At 47.2% G+C, this 23,550-nt stretch overlaps 1 protein-coding gene across 1 annotated transcript; it reads left to right on the forward strand.

Moving 5' to 3' along the window:
• The first annotated feature begins 6,932 nt into the window (after positions 1–6,932).
• On the forward strand, positions 6,933–21,834 carry GPR139 (G protein-coupled receptor 139). Its single transcript, XM_059826557.1, has 2 exons — positions 6,933–7,053; positions 20,900–21,834. Exons 1-2 carry the CDS (start codon positions 6,933–6,935, stop codon positions 21,832–21,834), a joined length of 1,056 nt encoding a protein of 351 aa, XP_059682540.1.
• The last annotated feature ends 1,716 nt before the right edge of the window (positions 21,835–23,550 follow it).

The raw sequence follows: 23,550 nt of genomic DNA on the forward strand, positions 1-23,550 counted from the left end.
CCTGCCGTAGACAGAGCTAGGTGAGCTGCGGAATAAACGTAAGAATATCACAGCACTGCACCTGCCTGTAAAATGACATGAATTTAATCAAAACCATTTCTAGTCTTGGGGCTCAGACACGCAACTGGTTTTGTCGCTCTTCCCCTAGGCAACTGCTTGTTGTGCCTCTAGTGTAGGCTTGGACATATGTTTGATATCACCAGCAAGTGACTAAGCAGACATGTAGGGAGACTGCATTATTTGATTTCTGATTACGTAGAGCTTCCTTCGTTTTGTGCTCTCATTGGCCTTATGGATTACAGTAAAGCTGTGGCTAACCTGAGCCGGATCCTGCTTGCGCCTCACTTATGCCAAAATAAATCAAGAGAAATTGTGGCACAGTCAGTGGAACTACATGAGAGTAAGACTGGGAACAAAGCTCACTAACATTTTTAATGGCACTACTTTTTGAATAAGCACTAACTCTTTTTATCTAGAACAATAAGGACAACAAAAAAGACAGGACCAAAGCAGGAAAATACGTGTCCACTGACGGACAAATTACTCTTGCTGAAAATTCAAAAGCAGAATATTTACATCATGGAAATAAAGCCAGAGGGACAGTGGGTTTTATGGCACTTAAAACATCCACCTGCAGGAAGGTATTTTTGCTGTATCTGCTAAGCGTGGTACCTAAAAATACTCACAATACTTAGAAAGTGAGAAAAAAATTAGTCTTTTGCTTCTGATACATTTTATAATGGTTACATTTAATTTAAAGTGTATCAGACAAGAAAAGAGGAGTTCAAGGAAGCCAGAACCTTTAATCTAGTTAATTAATAGGGGGGACAGTGTGTGAAAGCCTTATGTAAAATGAGAAAGTAATCTTATTCTGCTCAGGCTGGCTGCTCATTTGGTAGACAGGCAGAAGTTAACAAGGGGCCTTGCAATCTATTTAATTGGCCACAAGATCAGAATCTGCATCAGCCCTTCATCCACGGAGCTGCACTCTTTTATGCCTCCTGTCCGTCCCCACGGAAAATGAAGGTGATGCTGCAAGACCTTCCTTCAGTTCTACCAGGCTGTCAAAAATAAGCCGCATACAAGTTGGCGGAAAAGCTGCCTTCAGCATCCAGGCTGCCGCAGCTGCAGGGATTGCCGCTGTGCATGCCCGTGTCAAGCACGCCAATGGCACAGCCACGACTTCTGACAAGACCCTCTCTGTAGGCACCTTGTTACCAGCCAGTGACGACTGCTCCATACAGAAACCATCCCCAGCTCTCATGAAGAGGCGCATTGATTTTGCTGCCACTCATTACATTCCAGTAACGCAAAGGCATCAACAAGTAAATATGGGGAAGGATTGTATATTTTCTTAAAGTGAAGAAAAGCTCCAAATCTAAATGAAAATCATGTAGCTTTGTCTTGAGATATGCAGGGAGAATTTAACCAAACCAGCTAAACATGGCATTTGCATGGGAAACCCTAAACTACAGAACAAAGTACGCAACTTCGTGACTTGATCCTCAGATGAGGTCTAACGAGGTTTAGCATGACGAATATGAATGCGTTGTCATGTTGAAACGATAATAATTTTTGCAATAATCAGTACAAGTAAGTGGTACAATGATTTTAAAATATGAGATAATCTAATCTGTTTTCACCCTTTTTCTTGGCATTCATAGGCTGGACTTGATTTCTGCTCAGTAATGGAGTAAGAAAGTTTCACCTCCGTTTGCCAGCGTTCCACGGTGAGGTCTGCGCACACCCTACCTTTTCTACAGTGAAACCACGTGGATTTCCAGCCCAAGCAAAAACTTAAATATTTAAGCACTTTATTATCCAACTTTTAACAATACTAGTAAAAGAAATGCAGAGAATCTCTGTGACACGAATGTCATGTGCTTTCTTTTCACCTTGGGGAGAGGACAAATTAGCCTCCATCTTTAGAAGTATTTGTCAAGTAGTTACATTTTAATCCTAATTTATTTATGTCTGAATCCAGCAAAGCACTTAAGCATATGCCTATGCTAAACATATGAATTAGCCCATTAACGCTACAGTTCAGCATCATACAAGTACATCATACAAGCTCTGATGGATTCTCTTCACTTCCTTATCTTGCAGAGTTTAATTTGTATTGCGAATAGTGGTTAATTTTATCTGAAACATCACCTACATGCTGACTCTTACAAAAATAGTACAAAATTGTCATAACCACTGCGAACCGGACAGCTCAAATGAGTTTATCTCAACACATGTTTCTGCCACATGTTTTCAATGTAACCTGAAAAGGGTACTATGGAAAATCAAGTGTATCACCTACCAGTCAAACGCAAACAAAACACGGTTACCCTCCTTTGTTTTGTAACACTTCTTTAAAACAACAGGTGCTAGGTTAGATCTCATGTTCAGGCATTTATCACATCTGTTTTCTGTCCCCTTGGAAAGTATACTCACAACAGTGCTCAAATGAATTAAAATGAGATTTGTCAGTTGAAACCTAAAAGGGAGTTCAGGGAATAAACAATTTTAGGAGGAAAAAATAGGTGTTTAAAAGCTTTAAACATGTTTTCAGATTGTTCAAATAGGCAAAGCTCCATTACAGCCACCGGATGAGACCCATCGTAACCTTCGTGAGGTCTCCGAGGAGATAGGAGGCCAAAAGAAGAAGAGGTGAAGAGAAGTCTATGGGATGTGCAGCCTGAGGGTACAGGCTATGAACCTGCAGCACAAGCTGGAGGAGCCATGACGCATCGGCATTCTGGCCCGCAGCCTTCCCCAGCAATCACCACCAGCACAAGAAAAACTTCTCACCTTAAAAATGAACAAATCTTCACTGTTTTCTTGTAAAACTGGAGCCTGCCTATTCAGAGGCACTGAGGAGGCTCCAGTAAAGAAATTTCATAATCACATTTTTTTCCTAACAGCTTTTATGAGAATGCAGAAAGGTCTCCCTCCCCTTGCAAGCCTGGAGAGACCTGCAGAACGGTATCGACAAAGACAGTCCTTTAGCTCAGAAGGAGTAGAGTTTGACTCAATTATTCTGCAGGCTAGCAGTAAGGAAAAATAAAAATACTGCTTTGAAGAGAAGGGCTTCATTGCAGCAAAAATTATATACAAACATCTAATAAAGAATAATCTAAGACTTATCATTCTTACAGGTATCATTTTCTCTGCAGCAGCTCTGAGATGAATACCTCCAGCTCTGCTACACAGGTAAGACAACCTTGATCAGGCCATAAACCAGTCCTCTTGCCAATATCCCTTGCCTCTTGCAACTGTTAGCCTCCTTTTTTTTGGCCAAACCGTACCTCTTCCTTTGAGAGACTTGTCCACGTTTCACACTGCCTCTCCTAATCTCTCATACACACTCCACACATTAGTCTTCCAGTTCCTTTATTATCTTCCAGGCATATTACTCATGCCAGTGTCTTGCAACAACACAACATCTAGTTCTTCCAGACTCCTTGAGTCAATGACTCTTTTCTTCTGAAGTCACCATTGCTTTGCTCCACAGCGCGAGTGGATGGGGGGTGCATGTGACTAACATGTCACTTGATCTTCTTTGCCCCAAGGTCACTGCCTAGCAGTTTGTAGGAAGGCTCGACTCCTCTGAAAAACAGAAAGCTCACCGAGCTCAAGTGGCTCTGGAATTTTAAAAGCAAAGTACATCCACCTCTTATGTAGCATGTCATACAAAGAATAAACTGCTCTTCAGAAAAGAATAAATGTCATTCATTGTCTGAGCGTCTGTCTGTTCATGAGATGAGATTCAGAAACCATCCTCCTCAAAGCTCCAGAGGCATTCTGCCTTCACTGTTAATTCAGGAGCAGACCAGTGCTCTTCTCATTGCAGGCCTGATGTTACACGTAAATGTCACCCCTTTAGAAAGTAGCTAGAAAATAACGAGAAGTTTAAAAATAAACAGCTTTAAGTAGAAGCAAGCATTATGGTTAGTTTTGAATTGGTTTTATTGACATTTCTTTATATTTAAAGTTCTGTTACTGCACAATTCAGAGAGCAGAATAACCAAATTAATTTCATTTAGGCCAAAAACTCGTTTGAAGTTGTTTGAAGGACAAAACGCCCTCAAAACACCTTTTTCACACTGAACGCAAGAGCAACCTTCACATTTACTTTGAGCTTTTAATTCTGATGTATTACCAAGTATTTCATTAATTTGACTTCAGTGAAGCAAAAGCAAATCAGACCTGGAAACCTGGTCCATTCTGCCTCAGAAGCTCTCGGCTCACCACGTAATGCATCTGTTTCTGCGTGGAGTTGCGTGCAGTGAGGCAGAAAAGTTCCTCAACAAGCCTTAAACAAGCTAACTGAGATAACCACGAGCAGACTCATTTTCTCTGGCCTCTCCGTTTGCAGGGCAGGCCAGAGGAAGCGTTAGCGAAGGTGACCAAATTATCCGGTTTTTCCCCCCGTGCAAGAGGAAGACGTCAGATGCAGCAGAGCCTCTTGCAGCTGTGAGGCTCTAGTGAGAGCCCCGGGTGGGAAGATGGGGAAAGATTCTTTCTCTTACAACCAGAAGCTCTTCTCAGCAGAAGAGCAGCTTCCTGATCTGGGCCCTGGAGACAACTCTAACTCTGAGGAAACGAATGCTACTATTATAGAAACCTCTCCAGAGAAGTCCTATTGCTCAGGATGTTTAAAACTAGGCCAGAGAGAACAGTGGCAGCAGCACAACAGAAAATGGATGGCAGAGGCACTTCCTCAGCCTCCAGCTGCTGCGGGATTTCGCTGTTGTTAATCGGGAAGTTGAGAGACCCACAGTGCTGCTAACTAGATGTGAGGCTTTTTAACCATCGCTTGCCAAGCCACTGCTCCGCTGCCATCTCCTTCTTTTGTGTGTTGCTTTGCCGATAAACTTCACTTAGCTTCGAAACAGCGAGTCATGCTTTCAGCCCTGCTGATGCTTTTACTCCACCCAAGAAAAGGTTCCAGGAATCACCGCTTCTCTTTTAGGAGACAATAAAAGATCTCTTTCCTCATCAGCTCTGTTGCAGGAACACGAGAAGAAATTACACTTTTTAAAATAACAAGAAGAAAACCCTGTAGGTTAAATATCTGGAAAAAAAATAGGCAGAGTTGAATTCACAGGGCTTCGTACTGTATAATCGCATGCACCCCACTGCTTTATGCAATTCTGTCGGTTATTTGAACGAACAGTTTCAAATGATTTCTTTTTAAAAGGAAGACATCGACTTAAAGGCTGCACTAGCAGACTCTAACCATCTTTAAGGCTACATTCACAAAGACATCAGTTGAAAAAACAAAGGAAAAACGTATGGGTTTTTCCAGCATGTTGAACCTGGAAAGCTCGACAACAGTTTCAGTACAGTTCAAAAAGACCTCTTCTATTAAACATTTAAGTGCCTAAATAACTTCACTGAGTCTATCAGCAAAGTAACCTACTCAAGTCCTTGCAGGACCAGAGCCTTGCTTGCTCCTTGTTGTATTTCCAAACAGAAGCTAAACTTTTTCAAAGAAGATCATGAAACCCCAAAGATATGAATGTCCTTGCTTAGTAACCTGATGCTGTTACAGCACTTACCCTAACGGTACCTTCCCACCTGTAACACACTTTATATGCTGTATTATTATCCACGCTAAATGGTTGGGTGTTTTCAGAGAGCAAGGACCACGTCTTTACTGAGTTTTGTAGCCTACCCACTATATTCTTGTGCATACCCCAACAGACGTGTCTCATTGACCAACCTCACGTGTATTGCACAGGTACATCCTCCCTGGCTTGCTCTGGCAGCCACAGAAATCCAGGGAATCCTTCCCATGCACAGTGCCAGGCTGTGGGCTCAACCCTGCACGCTTCTGGTGAAACAAAGTCTTGCTTTCTGCTCAGTGGAAGCGTGCTGTAATCAATCATCTATTTCATCACTAAATCGTGACCCTCCTGAACACACCAATGTGCTGTCATCTGTCCAGCCCACTGATGGGTAGCACAAAGCACTGGGCTCCACCACCTTAACCTAACAAGCGTAGCTCTAAATCACGCATTAGTTACACCCGAGACTACGTACTGAAAGACGCAAACATTAAGGAACAGGTTGAGAAGGTTTTTGAAACCCCCGTTTCCCTTTGCTTTGCCACACGGGAATCACACGCAGACCCGTCATTCGTGGGGGGAGCGTGGGGTATCTCACTGCCGGCCGCCCCGGCCTCTCACCCCGCCGCGCCGCGGGGAGAAGTGACGGTGTAATTAGCCCTGGGCTTGCGTTTCAATTTTGCAGATGTAACCCTCATTTATGGATTCACTACTTGCGTCCCGGCCTGTTTTAAAGCACAGCTGACGGGCAGGTGCACTGCTAACAAACCCTGCCTGCGCTCTGCCGTTACCGGGTGGACCCGTGTGCCAACTCGGGGAAAAATTCCCTTCTCCTGCCCCTGGCTGTGTCAAGAGGCCGCTGCCCTTCGGGACGGTGGCGGTTCACCCGTGGAGCTCACCCTCCCCGCCAGCCGGCCCGGGTGACAGCGGGGGGTACGGGCCGGGCACCGCCGTGCTGCCGCGGGGCCGGGCCGGGCTGCGGGCAGGGAAGAGGGGCCCGAGGCGCGCCGCGGAGCCGCCTGGCCCGGGCTTCCCCTCCTCCTCGGGGCCCCGCACCGGCCCCAGCTGCCCCCCGCCGACCGGGGGGGTCCCGGGGCAGGCGCCACCAGGCGAAGGGCGGCGGAGGGGCGGCGGGTGCCGCCAGCCGGGCGGGCGGAGGCTGCCCCGCCCCAGCGGCGGGAGCGGGGCTGGTCCCGCCCCGCCCCGCAGCGCCCCGCACCGCCGGGGGCCGCGCCATGTGCCGCCGCCCGCCGCGGGGGCCGCGCCGCGCTCGCCGCCGCCGCTGAGCGTGCGAGGGGCGGGCGGGCGGCGCGGCCGGGGCGGCCCGTGCGGCGGAGCGAGCGCCGGCAGCGCGGCCGCGGGGAGAGCGGGTCCATGGAGCACAACCACCTCCACCTCCACAACGGCTCCCTCCTGGCGCACCACCGCTATGGCTGCGGCTTGGGATACGCACCTGTCGTCTACTACAGCCTGCTGCTCTGCCTCGGGCTGCCGGGTGAGTGCCGCGCCCCGGCCAGCGGCGAGCCGGCGGGGACGGGGCGCCGTGCCCGGGCTGCCCCCGGGGCTGCCGCGGCGGGGCGAGGCTGCGGGGCTCCCGCACGGCTGCCGGCAGCGCCCGCCGGAGCCGCTCCTGCCCGGCTGCCTGCGGTGCGGTGCGGTGCGGGGTGAGCGCGCTGCGGCGTCCTCGGGCTGCGCAAGGCACCGGGAACGTGTTCTGTCGCGTACTTGGTGGGGATTGACACGGGCGTTTCTTAGACAGCGTCCTCGCTGCCTGACACGCTGCCCTCCCTGCGTTTTCTCCCTCGCCGGGGCTTGTCCCCGCCTGCCCTCGCTCTGCTGCGGCCGCTTTCCCACCCGGGCTCGGGCGCTCTGACTTTGAACTTGACGTGCAAAGCCTCAGCCCATCGTGAAGTTTCTGCCATGATCAGTTTGGCCATTTGAAGACAAAGCGGTACCGAGGACAGGAGCGTGCCGGGTCCATCCCCTATCGATCGCATGCTGGGCTGGCAGTAATCAAAAGTGTAGCTGTCGAGTTTTTCTGGTGCACATCTCTGCCTGGCTTGCTGGGGTAACGTGCTGCTGGTAAGGAACTTGGCTGGGGAAGGAGCACACTATCACAAGGTTAGCAGGCAGTTGTTGTGCTCAGGAGCCTGTCCCCGCAGCTGCTGGAGCAGGATAGCATCTAGAAAGTCCAGAGTTAGGGTAAGCGCCCTGCGAAGGCAATGGCAATGCTGACACTGAGATCCCTGAGTGCAGGTGCAGGGCTTGGAAGAAAGTCCCAGCCTCCTGACTATATAACCCTCAGCAAAATTTCCTACTTAAAAAGGGGACAAAGACAACATAGAGATGCTGGGGATGAGAAAAGCAAGAGAGACCCCAAACGAGGAAGGAAAGGATATTTCAGGATTGGGTGTGAACACCTGTAAAACACCACTGCCAGCACGCAGGTATCCACAGCTCAAAACACACAGATGCTACACGAGCATCACATTGGCATTACTGTCTCAGCTAAGACGGAGGACCGAGCTGGTTTCTCTTCCCGGAGGGGCTGTCTGAGGCTGTCAGCGAGATGCCTTGGCATGCAGGACCGCAGGGAGCTGCTCGTGCAGCAGCGCTTCTGCAGTTACAGACCGGGCTTCAGCCGGCAGCGCTGCCATCCCAGCACAGCCTGGATGGGCAAACGTCACGGCTTGCTCCCTGGCTTAACACTTCCAGCCTCAGAGCAACTTACAGCGATCCCAAGGACAGGCAGAACGAGTCGGGGAAAAGTTAGAGCAATCTGATGCACCACGGTGAATCAGTATTTTAAGGGTGTAATACGAGAGAGTTTGGTTGTGTCTATGTACAGCTACACATTTGAAGTGCCATGTAAAATGGCAAGCAGCAATGATAGTTAATAGTCTACAATTTCTAAATGTTTTGTTCGCCTTAATTCCTTCTTCAAGCAATTAATTCATAGAAAAAATTTTAATCAGACATGAAGAGATGCCTGCTTCTGAATAGCACACACGCAATTACCAGTCTGCATATGAATTGATGTTCTTTGTGTTGATTTTTTTTCTTTCCTCCCTAGCTTATAATTAAAATTTGAAGATTTGCTAATAGTTCAGACAACTGGAAAGTTAAGTCCTGTATTTACCCACAGAGGATGCAGGGCATAGACAAGTGTCTCTGCTCCACAGCATTGATGAGTCTCAGCCCTGACCTGAAGAGACCCAGCCGGCAGGGATGAGGAGGTAGTTTCCCCTTCATTAGTCCCTTAGGGGCTACTTAGATCTCCTCAGTAATGACAAGCTCTGATTTCAACACCTGTCCCCTAGGAACTGACCAAGACCCTCTCAAGATTATCAGGTGAAGAAGTTGTTACAAAGCAGTCTGGGGCTAAACTTGCCTTTGTATGTCTCTGAAACGGGGGAAAGTCTTACATGCACAGACAAGAAAAATCACTTAATGAGTGTTCTGCACATACTTGCACCACCTCCCCAAGGATACTGCATTGTAATTACAGACCTAACGCTGTCATTCTAAGAACATGGTTAAAATCAGTGCACAATCCAAATTACCAATAGTGACACGCATTTCTCAAGGGATCAGACATCAGTTGATGAGAGCAGTGGCACCAGTGGTAGCGCTTAACAGAACTAGCCAAAGCATTTGGTGGTGCAACACTGCTGACTTCAGTAGACTCACATCAGGTATGAATGTGCCAGCTGAAAGAACTGCACATGTACAGTATGCTGAATAAATGCACAGTATGCTGAGTGCATGGGAAATTTATGATTCTCACCCTGAGATTGCACAGAGATGAGAACAAGCTGGTTATGTTTAGGGGAGGACTCACATGGCCAAGCTTCATTGAGGATGTGGTACGGGGCGAGAGCAGTGCTTAAAAGAGCTTTTCATGTCTTTATTTGAAGCTGCTCTTCAGTTTTCTAACATCAGAAAATTGTAAAGGTAGCACAGTTATTACTTGTTAGAAAAAGAACCCTGAAGTCTGTGGGATCTGAGTAATTAGCTTTGCGTGGTGCCAAGAATTTAAGAGAAACATCATCTAGGATCTGTCCTCAAATACAGCACTAGCGCAGCGTTTTGCTGAAATGGAAACGATTAACTCCTTGCCACAAATCTTGGAGAAATACTAATGAGAGAGGAAACCAGTTAACTGTTTCTGCCTTTCCCGCTCTAGTGTCTGAAGGAAATTTCACTAACTCAACAACTCCACTTTGAGGCCAAGCGATGCCAGGCCCGATTGTGCATGCAGAGAAAGCATCCTTTCCTCTGCCTTGTATAACCCAGGCATCCCAGCAGATCCTGTTCTCAGCAGTGGCTCTTTCTCCCTTCCCTCCCTGTTCAACCAGGCACCAGAAAGTCTGGAAAAGGCAAAGACGAGAGAGAGCAAAGTGAGTTCCCTTCACCCCTGCTATGGTAGTAGCAGACAGAGGCAACTGCCAGGCTGTGCCCTGCAAAGAGATGCAACCTCAGAGGCACCACCGCATGCCGACCCTGCCGCAGCAGCTACCGCGCGCTGGGACAGCTTCGCCTCTTCCAGAGGCGATTGCACCTTCTCCCAGCTGGGACAGGAGGTTTCTTCTTTTCCCTCTAAACAGAGGCTGGCAAGACAGAGACTGTTTTCTGAAATTTGTTTGGAGTGCAGAAGTGCAAAGGCGTCCCACAAGCGTGCAGCCCCACTGCCAGGAGCCAGGGCATCCCGGGAGCAGGGTGTGGGGAACAGGGAGAAACTGCTGGTGCAAGGGTGGGGAGCAGCGTGAGGCAGCAGTGCTGGAAATGGGGTCATACTCCCATGGCGGGGGGGGTGTGTTTAGAATTTATGGAGCCATTCTGCAGCCCCTGCTCTGCCATCCCTGCACTCCCCTTGTCTGTCAGTCGGAGAGGACTTCTGAAGCACCTCCAGTTAGCCAGCGGGCAAGAGAGGGGCTGCAGGAAGGCTTAATGGAAGCGTTTCTTGCTTTAGTGAGAGAAAATGCCAGAGAAGAGGTGGTGTCGGATGCGAGGGAGGGAAGAAATTGCTCTGATTCAATCCAGGAGGGGGCTGGTAGGGTGAGGAAGCAAAGAGCAACAGGTACCAACTCTCAGTCCGTCCCTTTGCCAGCGAGAGCTGCACAAAGCAGCTACACCAAAGAGCTCCTGCTATGGCAGTGCCACCAAACACGACCAGGAGGGTCAGGCAGAGAAGCAGCAATGCTCGCTGCAGATACCTGGCTTTGACCCCGATTCCTGCTTCATTAGAAGGTGCAGTGGCAACTGAGCTGCCTTACGTGCAATCACCTTCCCCGTCAGGGGTGTAGTGTACTGCTGCTGAAAGGACAAAGCAGCAGCGTTTCCCAGACTGGGGCCTGGCCTGAGCCATTCTTCCAAGGGTCTCCTCCTCCTGACCACACAGAGAGGCAAAGTAAAATCTGACTTTTTCACTGCATGATTGCTGGTTCCACTTTGCTCCCTGGTCAGTCGCCTACCTGGGGAGCGACTCAGCTTCAGGGGTCATCACGTCCCAGCAGTGAGACAAAGCACAGGCACATACCCAGCACCCTTACAGCATCCCCAGCAGGTAACAGACTCACACCAATGCCCCAGGGAAGTGCTACTCCAAACTTTGAGAGCCTGGTCTACAAACGTTTCTTTTATTCACGCTTTAGTCTTCTGCTAAAAACCCATCACGCTGATTTAAACACAGATTCAGGACTTTGCAAGCTTGGGAAAGCAGCCTGAACACACTTGAGTGCTCCCAGCTGGAGGGCGCAAAGAGGTATCTTTTGTGTCAGACCTGCTGCTGAACAAGGTGTGGTGGAGATGGGGACAACCCAGGTTATTCAAAGCCCAGCCATGAACAGAACACACTCACCAGGCTTCATGTAGAGAGAGAGAAGCTGTAGTCCTGACCTAGAGGAACGTGTAAGCTCGGCAGGGTTGCCTAACCTTTTAACACACTGTCAAGGGAGGGCTACACGTTATGGACCTTCCCCTAACAGATGACAGACCGGCTGTCCTCGCACAGCAAGTCGACCCCTTCCTACGGGTTGACATACAAGGGGCATAACATTTACACTGCACCTGTGCAAACTGCAGTACAGTCACAGGCAAACTGAAACAATGGAGAACTGGTCCTTCTGGAGCCTTCTCCCCATATGCATCTCGGAATAAGGAGGCTATTCGGGAGGTGTGCGAGGCAGGGTCATCGTCCTGGCGAGGCAGGTACTGCCAGCGGGCTGTGGGCTGAGCATCCCTGATCCAAGAGACCACCACCGTGCAACAGCCCAGCTGTACTCCCGCTGCTCCCCGGCAGTGTAGGGGGAACGAGACCTGAGGAGCGTTGCCATCTCTGTGCTTACAGCCACGGCCTGGTTAGCACCACGAGTAGGAAGGGCAACAGGTAGCAATGTTTGTCGATGAATCACGTGGCACATAATATCCAGTAAATACCAAAGCAGGCAGAAGGTAGGTGTACATACAGCACGCAGCAGTACAGAAGTGTGTCTGACCCATTTTGGATTCCTGCCATCTACTGCCTAGTATATTCTTCTGCAATGACAGTACAGGCTTCTGATTAAAGAGAGCGTTTCCAACACCTGAATAAATAGCCTCTCTCATAACAGCACACCTGAACAACAGAAGTGCTAAAGGAAGATCTGAAAATACGAGTAGGAGAATTGGTACATGCAGAGTTATGACCTTGAAAAACAGCACTCTTCAGCTGTCGCTCATTAGATAGAGCTCACACAATGAATAAGAACTGAACCCTCCTGAGGCCTGATTCAACCCCCCTTTTATTCAAAGATCATACTTTCTCTGACTTAAAATCTGAATTGGACACAAAGCCAGTACATTGCATCCTGCTTAAAGAAGGACAAATAAATTAACAGAACTTCAGCTCAGCTATCAGAGCAACCGAAGGGCACTGCAGCATATTACAGTAGCACTACTGGACAGAGGGGAACAAAACTGCTGCTAACATGCTTAAAATGAGTCATTTCCTATGTAAAATGAATGCTTTTGCTTTAAGGAAAGAAGAATCGTTATGAAAAATAATAGATGCATTACAGCGTTCCTGCACAGAAATGGTGACAGCAAGGCGTGCAGATGGGAGTGATTTAGTTTGGTCAGTATGTCTGGAGACTGTGGCTGCTAAAGCCTTACAGCCTGAAAGGCAGCATGTGCTGAATCCATGCTAATGCAGAAGTGGACTCGATCGTGCATCTCTGAACGCCACAACAGAGTACAACTGCTAACTTTGGTTTTCTTCTGCCACATCAGTAGGAAATGACACTGTCAGGGCTGTAATGATAACGAGGTGCAATATTTGGGAGGCTCAGTAGACTATGAAGTGCACAACCTTGCCTGGCAGGCTGCTGAAATGGATTGGGAAGGAAAAACTCCAAAGGAGATTTTTCCTTGAAATGACAACGACACAAAAGAGAGAGCACAGCCAGTTTTCACGGTAGGTGGGTAATGCAGAGCCCCCAGTCGTTAAGAATTCAAGCCATTCAGAAGCACTAGGCAGTCTAATACCCTGCTGTTCTTCATCCACCCCCTTACTTAGTTCTCTCCTCCTCCTCCTCCTGCTCCCCTCCGTAAAATAGGGGTGAATCAGCAGAAACAAGCCGGCAGGAGAAGACCTTCATCTGCATACGTCAAAACAATTTGCTGTAGGCAAACAAGCAACATGTAGATGTCCTGACGTGGTGCGTACTCTGCTTTCACATACCAAATGCAAAGCAATCCCTGGCCACAAAAGCTTTCACCTTCTGTTTCAGGTGGTCTTTTTGAGCCTTTAATCTCTTTTCCCATTAACTTTCCCAGACACCAGAAAAGGAAACAAAGCCAAAACTAATTCCTTGAGCACAGGAGACCTTGCACACTATTCTGTTTTCATTATGCAGAATAAAGATACGTATGTATGTCAGGATCCTAAACCCCAATGTGTGGAGCGCTGTTGGTGCCGTTCTGGGGGTGACCTGCTGGGAGAAGATGGTGTTGGGTTGCCCCCAGGACACCAGTATGGTTGTGCAGAGGGAATGAAGTAGGACCAGAATGAATGGTACAGAAGATGACTAAAGGGAGCTTTATCCCTTTACCCGTGGAAGACAGAGAAGCCTGTCTATTGAAACACTGAACACATCTTTCTCACTGAAATTGTTCTCTTCTACCACCTGAAACAGAAAGTCCCTGGAATATACAGTCATTTAACTTCTCCATCTTTTCAATCATATGGTGCATTGACTGCACAGATAGGTGCACTGGAGGTTGCTTTTGGTTTCAAGACAAATTACCTGTCAGTCAGTTACATCAGACTAGGCTATTTCACAAAGATTTGTTCATTCCAGGTGTGGTTTGTTTAACGTCCAGACTAGCACTCCAAAGAGCGATGTATCTAGCGTGGATGCAGTATATTCTCCGTGGGGGAAATAAAGCCAAACTGCAATGGTTTTACATAGTCTGTAATTTCCTGCATATTGTGTAAAATTGGCGTAGTCTCCAAGAAAGCTTGGCCATGGGGTTTGCAAGCATAAGCTACCATTGCATTAGCTAATGCTTTAGGAAGACATAAAGACTTCGGTTTTTTAGTAAAACCACAATCAAAGGTAAAATCCTCTTAATTATTCATGTTCAGTAAAAAATTCATGCCAGTGCCCTTATGAAATCACATCCTCCCTCCATCCTAGTCATCCCATCAAATACCTTTGGCACCAGCCTTAGTGCTTTGGCGTTCAATATCAAAAGGGTAGAATGGTTTTGTCATCCTCAAGCTCAAGTTACTCAGCTTGAGACCTCTTAAACTTTGCTGACAGCCCACATTTAGAAGCCACAGACACCTGCCAAATGAAACACCCGAATTGCTTTGAAAATCTCCATCTGTCCAGATACGTTGCATGAATAACCAAATTCCTTTTATGATTTCTTCATTATTTTGCAGATTGCTTTTTCTCCTCCCAGCACCGATTTCCATTAGAAAGCTTTACCGCTCTGGTAGCAAGATGCAAGGCTAGGTTTTGAGATGCGAGTTTTAGACATTTTTACCCTTGTCTCCAAGAAAGGCTTCCGGGGGGGTAATGTCCAAGAGTCGTTAGAGGCTTTCTACACTGTAGGCCCAGCTCAGGAAAGGTGGATGAGGAGGGTGAAGACGGGAAGAGGAGAATCAGATCCCTGTCACATTTACACAGGTGTGTCACCAGGGAGCACGTACTGGGCCTCCCTGCATCTTAGCCTAGCGTTCCTTCCAGGCCATTCTCATGTTGCAGAAATAGCCCTATTTTAGAAAGACTAGGGGGAAAAAGCCTATTCCAATGGTCTAGGAAAGTGAAAAGCAATGCAACGTAATTACACATGTCTGACACACAAGTTACTGCACTTAAGCCTAAGTAGTTGGCAAGGCTCAAATTGAATACCGGCCATCGGTGTCTCCATGCCATTACCGCGTCTGTGCCCTCCAATGGCAAGGAAGTGCTTTTGGCTGCATTTAAATCCTTCTCTGGTCTCCATGACCCACTGACGGCTAACGCCAGCTGCCGAGTACCCCGTTCATGGTGTCCTTCCACAGAGCCACCTCAGCTAGTAAATGCTGTTGGGGAGAAGAGCAGCCCCGGAGGCCAGATTCTGATGGTGAAATCTGGCACCAAGTCATTAATTCAGCTGTGACTTGCAAGCCCAAGGCCATGCCGTGTTTCCTCTGGCAGTCACTAACCCGGTCTCCCGTGTATGGAGGGAAGTTGAGGTTGTCCTGGGCAGGAGCTTGATCATCCTCTACCTTCAGGTTCACTTTTGCCCTCAGAGCTGGCACGGTCTGTCCCTGCACACGGGATTTCTAAGCAGAAACCACACGAGAGCCTTCCTACAAGGTGTGAAACCTCTCGTGGCAGTCCTGCATCCATGCCTATGGATCCATGCAGCTATGCCATGCCATAGCTTTTGTGATGCTCATTTTTTGTCTTAGATCCCTCTCCATCCTCTGGGAGATGATGCAAGCTCCAACAGAAGGGGCTGATGGTTCTTCCCCCCGAGGGCGAGTGGGTGCATGCCATTCAGCAGTGCTCAGACAATTGAACAGCAAATAAATCAATTTATTTTAAAATACAATCCTCACAGGAACTCTCAGGGAAGGAAAAACTTGTATTGCACTAATTATATTCTATAAAGTATCTCTTTATGCTTCACAATGGTTTAAGGAAGGATCTTAGGATACGGTAATAAAAGAGAAGAACAAATTACGTTAGCCATAAGCAGGTACCATTCACAGAGGTTGTCCCCATCTGCTGCAGTGTTGAGTTCAACCCACACCAGCTGTAAGAGGAAAACATGGAACTGCCCTATCTTCTTTAAGGGCAAACAGCACCCAGCGGTCATTTTGAAAGACCGCATATAACCACCAGCTATAGCCAACATCAGTAGTAAACATGTTTACTTTGCCACAGCATTTTTTTTTTTAAGAATTCCTGTTACATAGCCTCCATCAGAAATCACCATCATCATCTTCTCCAGAGAGGTCCTACACGAAGTAAGGGCTGAACGCCATCCTCATCTCCAAGCTAGTAACTACTGGCAAATGACTGTTAGTAATCACGGTCAGATTTGGCTGCTGGACATGGCACCTGTTTACATTTTAATATTGCCTCCTAGCTTAGAGGAAATAATCTATTCTCGTTAAGCCAAAACACTACTTTTTCACCGTATATTTTTAGGCATGTTGTACTTACGTTCTCAGAGTTTCAAAATCTAAGAAGGTGGTATTAGTAACATATTTTAAAGCAATTTAAAATTTCCCATTCGTAAACCGTCTCTCTCTGTGCCCGTCAGGTGATTATTGCATGGCCTGCAGAGTAGTTTCATACATTGCACAATAATTTGTAGGGATCCTAGCAACAACTGTGTTCGGTAAAAGGTGTCCATTATATTCAGTGACCTAATGTTTATCGCGCTCAGTAAGCGACACTCATGGCTACTTCATTTAGGTGGTTTATGGTGCTGAACTACTGAACCACACAGCGGGCCTTATTCCCAACGCAGCAGTGCTACCACTTGTGTTGTAAAGGCTATTTCGCTGCACAGGCTGCTGTGTACGTGCAAAATGCTCTCATTAAAAAAAACAACCAAACCCAAAGCCTTTAAATATACCTGTATCTTCTTTAGACAGATAAAATTGCTCCTACTTAAGCTCGCAGGCGGTGATAACAGTCAGTGGAAGGAGCTCTGCGAATCCCCCACAAAGACCATGGTTAGACACTATTTGAGTTGTGACTGTAATCCACAAAACCAGAAGCTGGGGATAAAAATGTGCCTTTAGGTCACAGGCGCTGCTTTGAGGAGGCACAGAAGACTGCCCGGGCTCCACAGGCAAGGCAGCATGGTTTTGGTGCGGGAAGCAAACCCAAATCCACATGAGAACCAAGGTTACTCCTAAAGGATGGTCCCTCTCAGATATGTAGGACCTCCAATAGCATGAATTTCAGTGCTACAATTTGTACTCAGAAGCTGATAAAGCCAGAGGAGGTGTCAAAGGAGAGATGTAAGCGTCCCATGACAAAGCCTGGCTGAGTTAGAAGGTTGCCGTACTTTGAGCAGTGTGGACCAGCGGTGCTGGGGTGTCAGAGACCTTCAGATGCTGTGTCTCAAAGGCATCCTCATGACTGAAGGGAAAGAGCTGAGACTACCATTTCTTACAGTTGCTTCTCATCATCTGCTAGTGGCATCTCAAGGCTTCAGCCAGCTAGTCCCTAATCAAGCCCTGGTTCTCAACCAGATATTTATAAATTCAGAATACTGCACTGCAGCAAGCGACACTGGCATAAATTCCCATCTGTCATCCCCTAATCAACTCCCAGCACAGTGATCAATCTCTTTCAAATTCAGATGATCTTAACTACTTAGTATCTAGAAAAACCACTGCAAGAAATGGGCAGTATACCATCCAGGACAAGTTAGGGGCACTGACCCGTCCAGCAGCTGTAGCTCCATATACCTTAGATGTTTTTATATCTCCATCATCATCTCTGCTATAGTCCTCATTACTGACTACAATCTTAGTGCAAGAATTAGGGTAAACAAGGTTAGAATGTGGTCGCAAATGCTCTTCCATCACCTTTCACATGCAGTAGGTAATTTTTGCCCACAGGAGAGCTTGCAGGGCACTAAGTAGGCACCCAGAAGTCACTGAGGTGCTAGCACAAGGACACAGTTTTTCACACAGAGCAGTGTTCCCTCCCATTTCACTGAGCTTTAGATAGTGTTTGAGGACACACCAAGGACCAGCTTAACACTGGCTAGGAAATGGGTGAAGACTGAGACTTATCCATAGCCTGTCTTCGCTTTCCCTATACAGCAGGAAAAATACTCCCAAACCCTGCGCTAAGACACTGTCATACTGGCAACTTCCTGCTGCACCCCAGTATATTTGTTTTCACAAAGTAAGTGATATTACTATATATCATATCATCCAGCCAGAAGAAGCCCTAATGTGATCCCAGGGAAAGTATTTCCAATACAAGATACCGTAACCCTTGCAGAAAAATTGGATAGAACTTGCATGTACTTTGTCAGATCAATTTTCTAATCCAGCTCACCAAGCAAAGCTCACTGGCATTAGACAAATAACTTGCATTTCAGTACATGCTGTTACTACCGTTGCTGGGAACCCTGAGAAAGGCGGGGGGGTGGTGAGAGGGTAGAGAGGAAAGGACTGCTGCTGTAGGAAAATGGGAGCGGGGTTAGACCCAAACAGCAGGACCCCTGCAATGGGCAGAATGGGGTGGGGAGCAGGGCTGCTGTGCCTGGACATGGCATGGGCTTCAGCATCCCTGCAGGAGCTTCTCCGACAGTCAGGCCAGAGTTACCAGCAGGGACCAATGTCCTCAAGCATCCCCCTTGCTGCATGCTGGCTCCAGCTGCTGCTGCTGGAGTGAGTCAAATCCAGAGGATTTAAAGAGAAGATGAACCCCATGGGTCACATCCAGTATCTGCAAAGCCAAGGCACGCAGCCTGGCTGGCCAAAGCCAGCAGTGGCTGCAGAGTCATGATAAACACTCCGGCTCGAGGATTTCCTTGACAGTACATCACTCACTGTACCTGTAGGGCTCGTCAGCAAGCACAACAGAGGCATTTCGCAAGCAAGTAAGTGAGAAATGACACAGCAGTTCTGACTATATCACACACACACCACCCCCCCCCATCCCTTACGTCTGCTCTGAGCCGAAATCAGTGCCATTCCACCCATGTTAACAGAGGGCAGAACTGGGAAAATTCCCCTAAAGGTGATTTCAGACAACGCTGTTGAAAAGATCATGCTTTTTTTGTTTAATTTAGGGAAGGAGGCAGTTGATTGTCATGCTTGGTTTAGTTTCATTCCAAGATACAAAATTAATATATTAATACAAAAATAGGTGACACTTACGGAGGGCTATTACTCAAGATCATTCACTCTGCTGCAGCTCATTTCCCTGGTGGCAGAAATCTGCTCCCAGACAGAGGGCTTATAAGGCATTTATGAAGGAAGAAGTTTTCTCCAGTGCCAAGTAAAAGAGTTAAAAAAAATACGAGCATTTTCAGTTGTAGGACATATGTCTTAGGTCATCATTATCTTAATGTCAGCAACTTCCTTTCTCTCTGATTTAAAGGAATCCTTACAATTATTGTTGATTTGTTTTGGGAAATCCAAAGCTGGCAGAAATGTTTGAAGCACTGAACGCACAGAAGAGGTAATTTATAGAACAGTTATGAAAATGTCAAATACAAACATTTGGCAGTCTCTTATACAGTAAAGCAGACCTCCGATTTTTAAATACTACTTTAGATATTTGAGCCAAGTGATATAAACTTCTGAGGGGAAAAAAAAAATCTCACCTGTCTCATTCCAGCCATACTGCTAGTAAGAATAGGATTATTTTTTTTCCCCAATTCAAGAGTACACAGTAAGGTCTAGGAAACACAAGCAAGTAGTTAAAGTTTGGCTACACCTTAGTGCTCCAGGAAAGCTCTCGAGGACTGCAAGGGCTGTTTGTGTCCATGGTGGGGGGCTCTGCCTGGCCAGGGGCTGTAGGACTGAGCCATTCCTATAACACTGGTATAGCACTGGTTGAAGCAGCTACTGAAGTGTATTCTTTAAGTTGAATCACAGCTTTAGAAGACTGAAGCAAACCAGACAGTAAAACAGCAGAGACAAGACACTTGAGCACTTCACCACAGCATTATTTAAGTGTCATGCAATACATCTTGGCATGGTTTAGGTGATGGGTCTGTGTTGTGGCAATAGAGTTGCAAGCAGCTGCTTTTCAGGAAACTTGGGGATGTTTACACTTGGACTGAATCAGAGCATCCGTCACATCTGATGTGACCAGGAGGGTTTCCTTAAAGGCTCAACCATATCACTCCAGAGGAAAAATGCCTTGTAGTTGGAGAAGGACTTCTTGAGAGCAGCTCTAGATAAGCAAGCAGGTCTTTGTGGAGCCAATCATTTCAGTGGCGGAAAGGGTGGCACTTCCCCAGAGCCCATCTGAAGGAGATGAGGTCAGACAGGCAGGACTGAATTACAGGGGACTCATCCCGAGTTGATGAGAGCTGAAAACTTCAAGAGTGCTGTGAAGCACCTCCAGCTCTCAGAAAGAGCTGAGGACATGTGCTTCCCTGGAAGTCCTTCTCTTGATTGGGATCTCACTCAGGCAAGAGAAAATTACCTAATCCAGGTGATTTCAGCTTTGATTTCAGCACTTTTTAGCTGGAGTTCAAAGCTAAAAGCAGACAGGCACCAGGAGCTGGGACAAAGAAGAAAATGTCTCTTCCCAATGCCCACCCCACCCTTCTCATTTGTCACTTGTAAAAAAATGTGAAAAAAGCAAGGGGGGAATGAGAGTGCATGTGTGGGATACTAGTTTTTTCTACTGCTGCTCCCTCCTGCTCTCCCTGCAGAAGGGCAGGGCTCCCAACACTCCCTGGCCACGATACTCCTGCTGTGCCCACAGTGGCCATGGGGCTGACCAGAGAGCAGCAACAACAGAGCCAGGGCCATAACTCTACCTCTACACCTGCTCTGAGGAGACAGCAAAGGGCTGCTGGACACCACCTAACCCTGTGTCTGGAGTGGAGGTCCGGGCTTTTGTCCCTCATCCTGGTGTGCCAGGACACTGAGTGACAGCATATCCCACAGCTGCGAGGACTGGCACATGCTCCTATCATTGCAACAGCTTCTCTAAGGGATCCAACTGTAGCATTCTCCTTTTGGTTTCCTGGTCTTTGATAAAGGCAGTTGCTAAGTGCTTGAGCAGAGCTACTGCTCCAAGGAGGTGCTCAGAAAAGCTAGTGTTACATCTTAATAGCCTAACTCTGTGTTTCTGTCTCCACAGCAAACATCTTGACAGTCATCATCCTTTCCCAGCTTGTGGCTCGCAGACAGAAGTCGTCCTATAACTATCTTCTCGCTCTAGCCGCTGCTGACATCCTGGTTCTCTTCTTCATCGTCTTTGTTGACTTCCTCATGGAAGACTTCATCTTAAATAAACAGATGCCTCAGGTACTGGACAAAATAATTGAGGTTTTGGAATTTTCTTCCATCCACACCTCCATTTGGATTACGGTTCCACTAACAATTGATAGGTATATAGCTGTGTGCCATCCACTGAAGTATCACACAGTCTCCTACCCTGCTCGTACTCGAAAAGTCATTGTAAGTGTCTATATCACCTGCTTTTTGACCAGCATCCCCTACTACTGGTGGCCCAACATTTGGATTGAAGACTACATAAGCACATCAATGCATCACGTCCTCATCTGGATCCACTGCTTTACCGTTTACTTAGTGCCCTGCTCCATCTTCTTCATCCTGAATTCCATCATTGTGTACAAGCTGCGCCGAAAGAGCAATTTCCGACTGCGAGGGTACTCCACAGGGAAAACAACAGCCATTTTGTTTACTATAACTTCTATTTTTGCTATACTTTGGGCACCAAGAATAATCATGATATTGTATCACCTCTACGTATCGCCTATAAACAACAGCTGGGTGGTACATATTGTGTCGGACATTGCCAATATGCTAGCACTGCTGAACACTGCAATTAATTTCTTCCTCTACTGTTTTATTAGCAAAAGATTTCGCACAATGGCAGCTGCCACGCTGAAAGCCTTCTTTAAGTGTCAGAAGCAACCTGTACAATTCTATACAAACCATAACTTTTCCATAACAAGCAGCCCTTGGATTTCCCCAGCCAACTCTCACTGCATCAAAATGCTTGTTTACCAGTATGATAAGAACGGAAAGCCTATAAAAATATCACCATGAAAAGGGCAACAGTTGGAGTTTCTGGGTGCAAGTTCTTTTCAAGTGGTTACATCTTCAGGATGTAATTTGCCGAAATGGCTGTTTTGAAGAGCGGTCATCTGATTTCATTTCCCTGGGAGACCGAGGGCAGATCAGACTGCTAGGAGGGAACAGGAGCACTCGATTCTAGGAGCAAAAGTGAGAAGGCAAATGCCTCCGTCTCTTACACAGCATTTTGAATATGCTTCAGAATTCAAGTCTTAGTGTTCAGTTGCACTCAACCATTTTGCATCCCAGCACCAGTGCAGTCCAAAGTCATTGGAGGGGGAAGCCACAACAGTGTTTAATTACAGCCTTTTAAAACACAACAAAACCTTACTTGACCATGCAGTTCACTATCAACAAAGCAAACGGATGCTTTTATATACTGTGGAAGGTGCCATTTCTGGTGTGTGCACTTGCCAAAAATAATGTATTGTTTCTGACATGAAATACCACCACACACAGTCTTGCTGTCAAGACCTTGTTGCAGGAGGCAGCCTGTGAGAAGCCCTTTTTGGCTCATTTGAACAAGGCTCAAGGACCGATATAGTACTTGTTGCAGCCTCAGCACGGAAAGCCATCCTGCAAGCTGCCAATATTCATGTGTTTAAAGTTATTATTTAAGAATGCAACTGAGACAGGGGAGCTGGAGGGAAGGAGGGAGGTTTCTAGAGCCGAGAACAAAAGCAGCATCTTTCCCCAGCTATTTCAGTTATGACGTCTAAAGACTTTCAAGCGCGAGGCCAAGTCCTGCCTGGTGCAGAGCTCCCACCAAAGCTGCTCCTGCGAGGTTTGAAGTGATTACAGCCTTCAGATTCCTTCTTAATCGATAAAGATTCTCAGTTATCCCCTGTGTTGAAGCCTTTAGAGATTAACATAAAAAGCTCAACCTAAGATTTTCTCCTGACAGATTATACCATCCTATCACAGATTTGCCATTTAATTGTTAAAAAACTATTTGTGAACGAAATCCATTAAACCCATTAAATACCCAAGAGCAGTAAAAACATAGATCAGCTTGGACTGAGGCTTTTAAATATTTACCTTATTTAAAGTAGCTTAATTCCTCTTCCTTCACACTCAAAAACCAGCATCCCAGCCATGCTGAGTGTAGAAAATGAGGAGAGAAAGATGTACAGGAAGGCTGAAAATGCATTTCTTTTAATTTCTCTCCTTTTCAGATCTTGGCATGTGGTTTCTGAGCCACCTACCACAATCTTTTTACTTCTATATTGGGCACTTAATGCAGCCTTACTGAAGGTGAGAGCAGACTTCCCTGCATGGTGAACACAAAGACAAGCACAGTGTGGTCAGTGGACACAGCAGCTTCTCAGTAACTGCAAATAAAAAGCAGCCTGGTGCTAGCACTGCATTTGTGCCTGTGCCCATCTCCATTGCCGGGGGGAGGGAGCTCATGGTGACCTAACACAGCAAGGTCCCCTGAGAAGGGACTCGGTCAGTCCCGCTTTGGTGGGATCTGAGGGCTGAAAACATCTCTCTCAAACCCACGGATGGCTCAGCTTTGGTGCATTTCCCCTAAGAAACGCCAAGTCCTGCTGAGGACTACAGCCTGGTTCCCTTCTGCCACAAAGGCTGCATCTGCACACCGCCTCGTACTGGTGTCCTGCAAGAGCAAAACCCTCGCCAAATCTGGGCACGCCTTCCCAGGAGGGAACAGCAGCAGAAGGCACAAGC

This window comes from Gavia stellata, chromosome 18 (genome assembly GCF_030936135.1).
Source record: "Gavia stellata isolate bGavSte3 chromosome 18, bGavSte3.hap2, whole genome shotgun sequence".
NCBI lineage: Eukaryota > Metazoa > Chordata > Aves > Gaviiformes > Gaviidae > Gavia > Gavia stellata.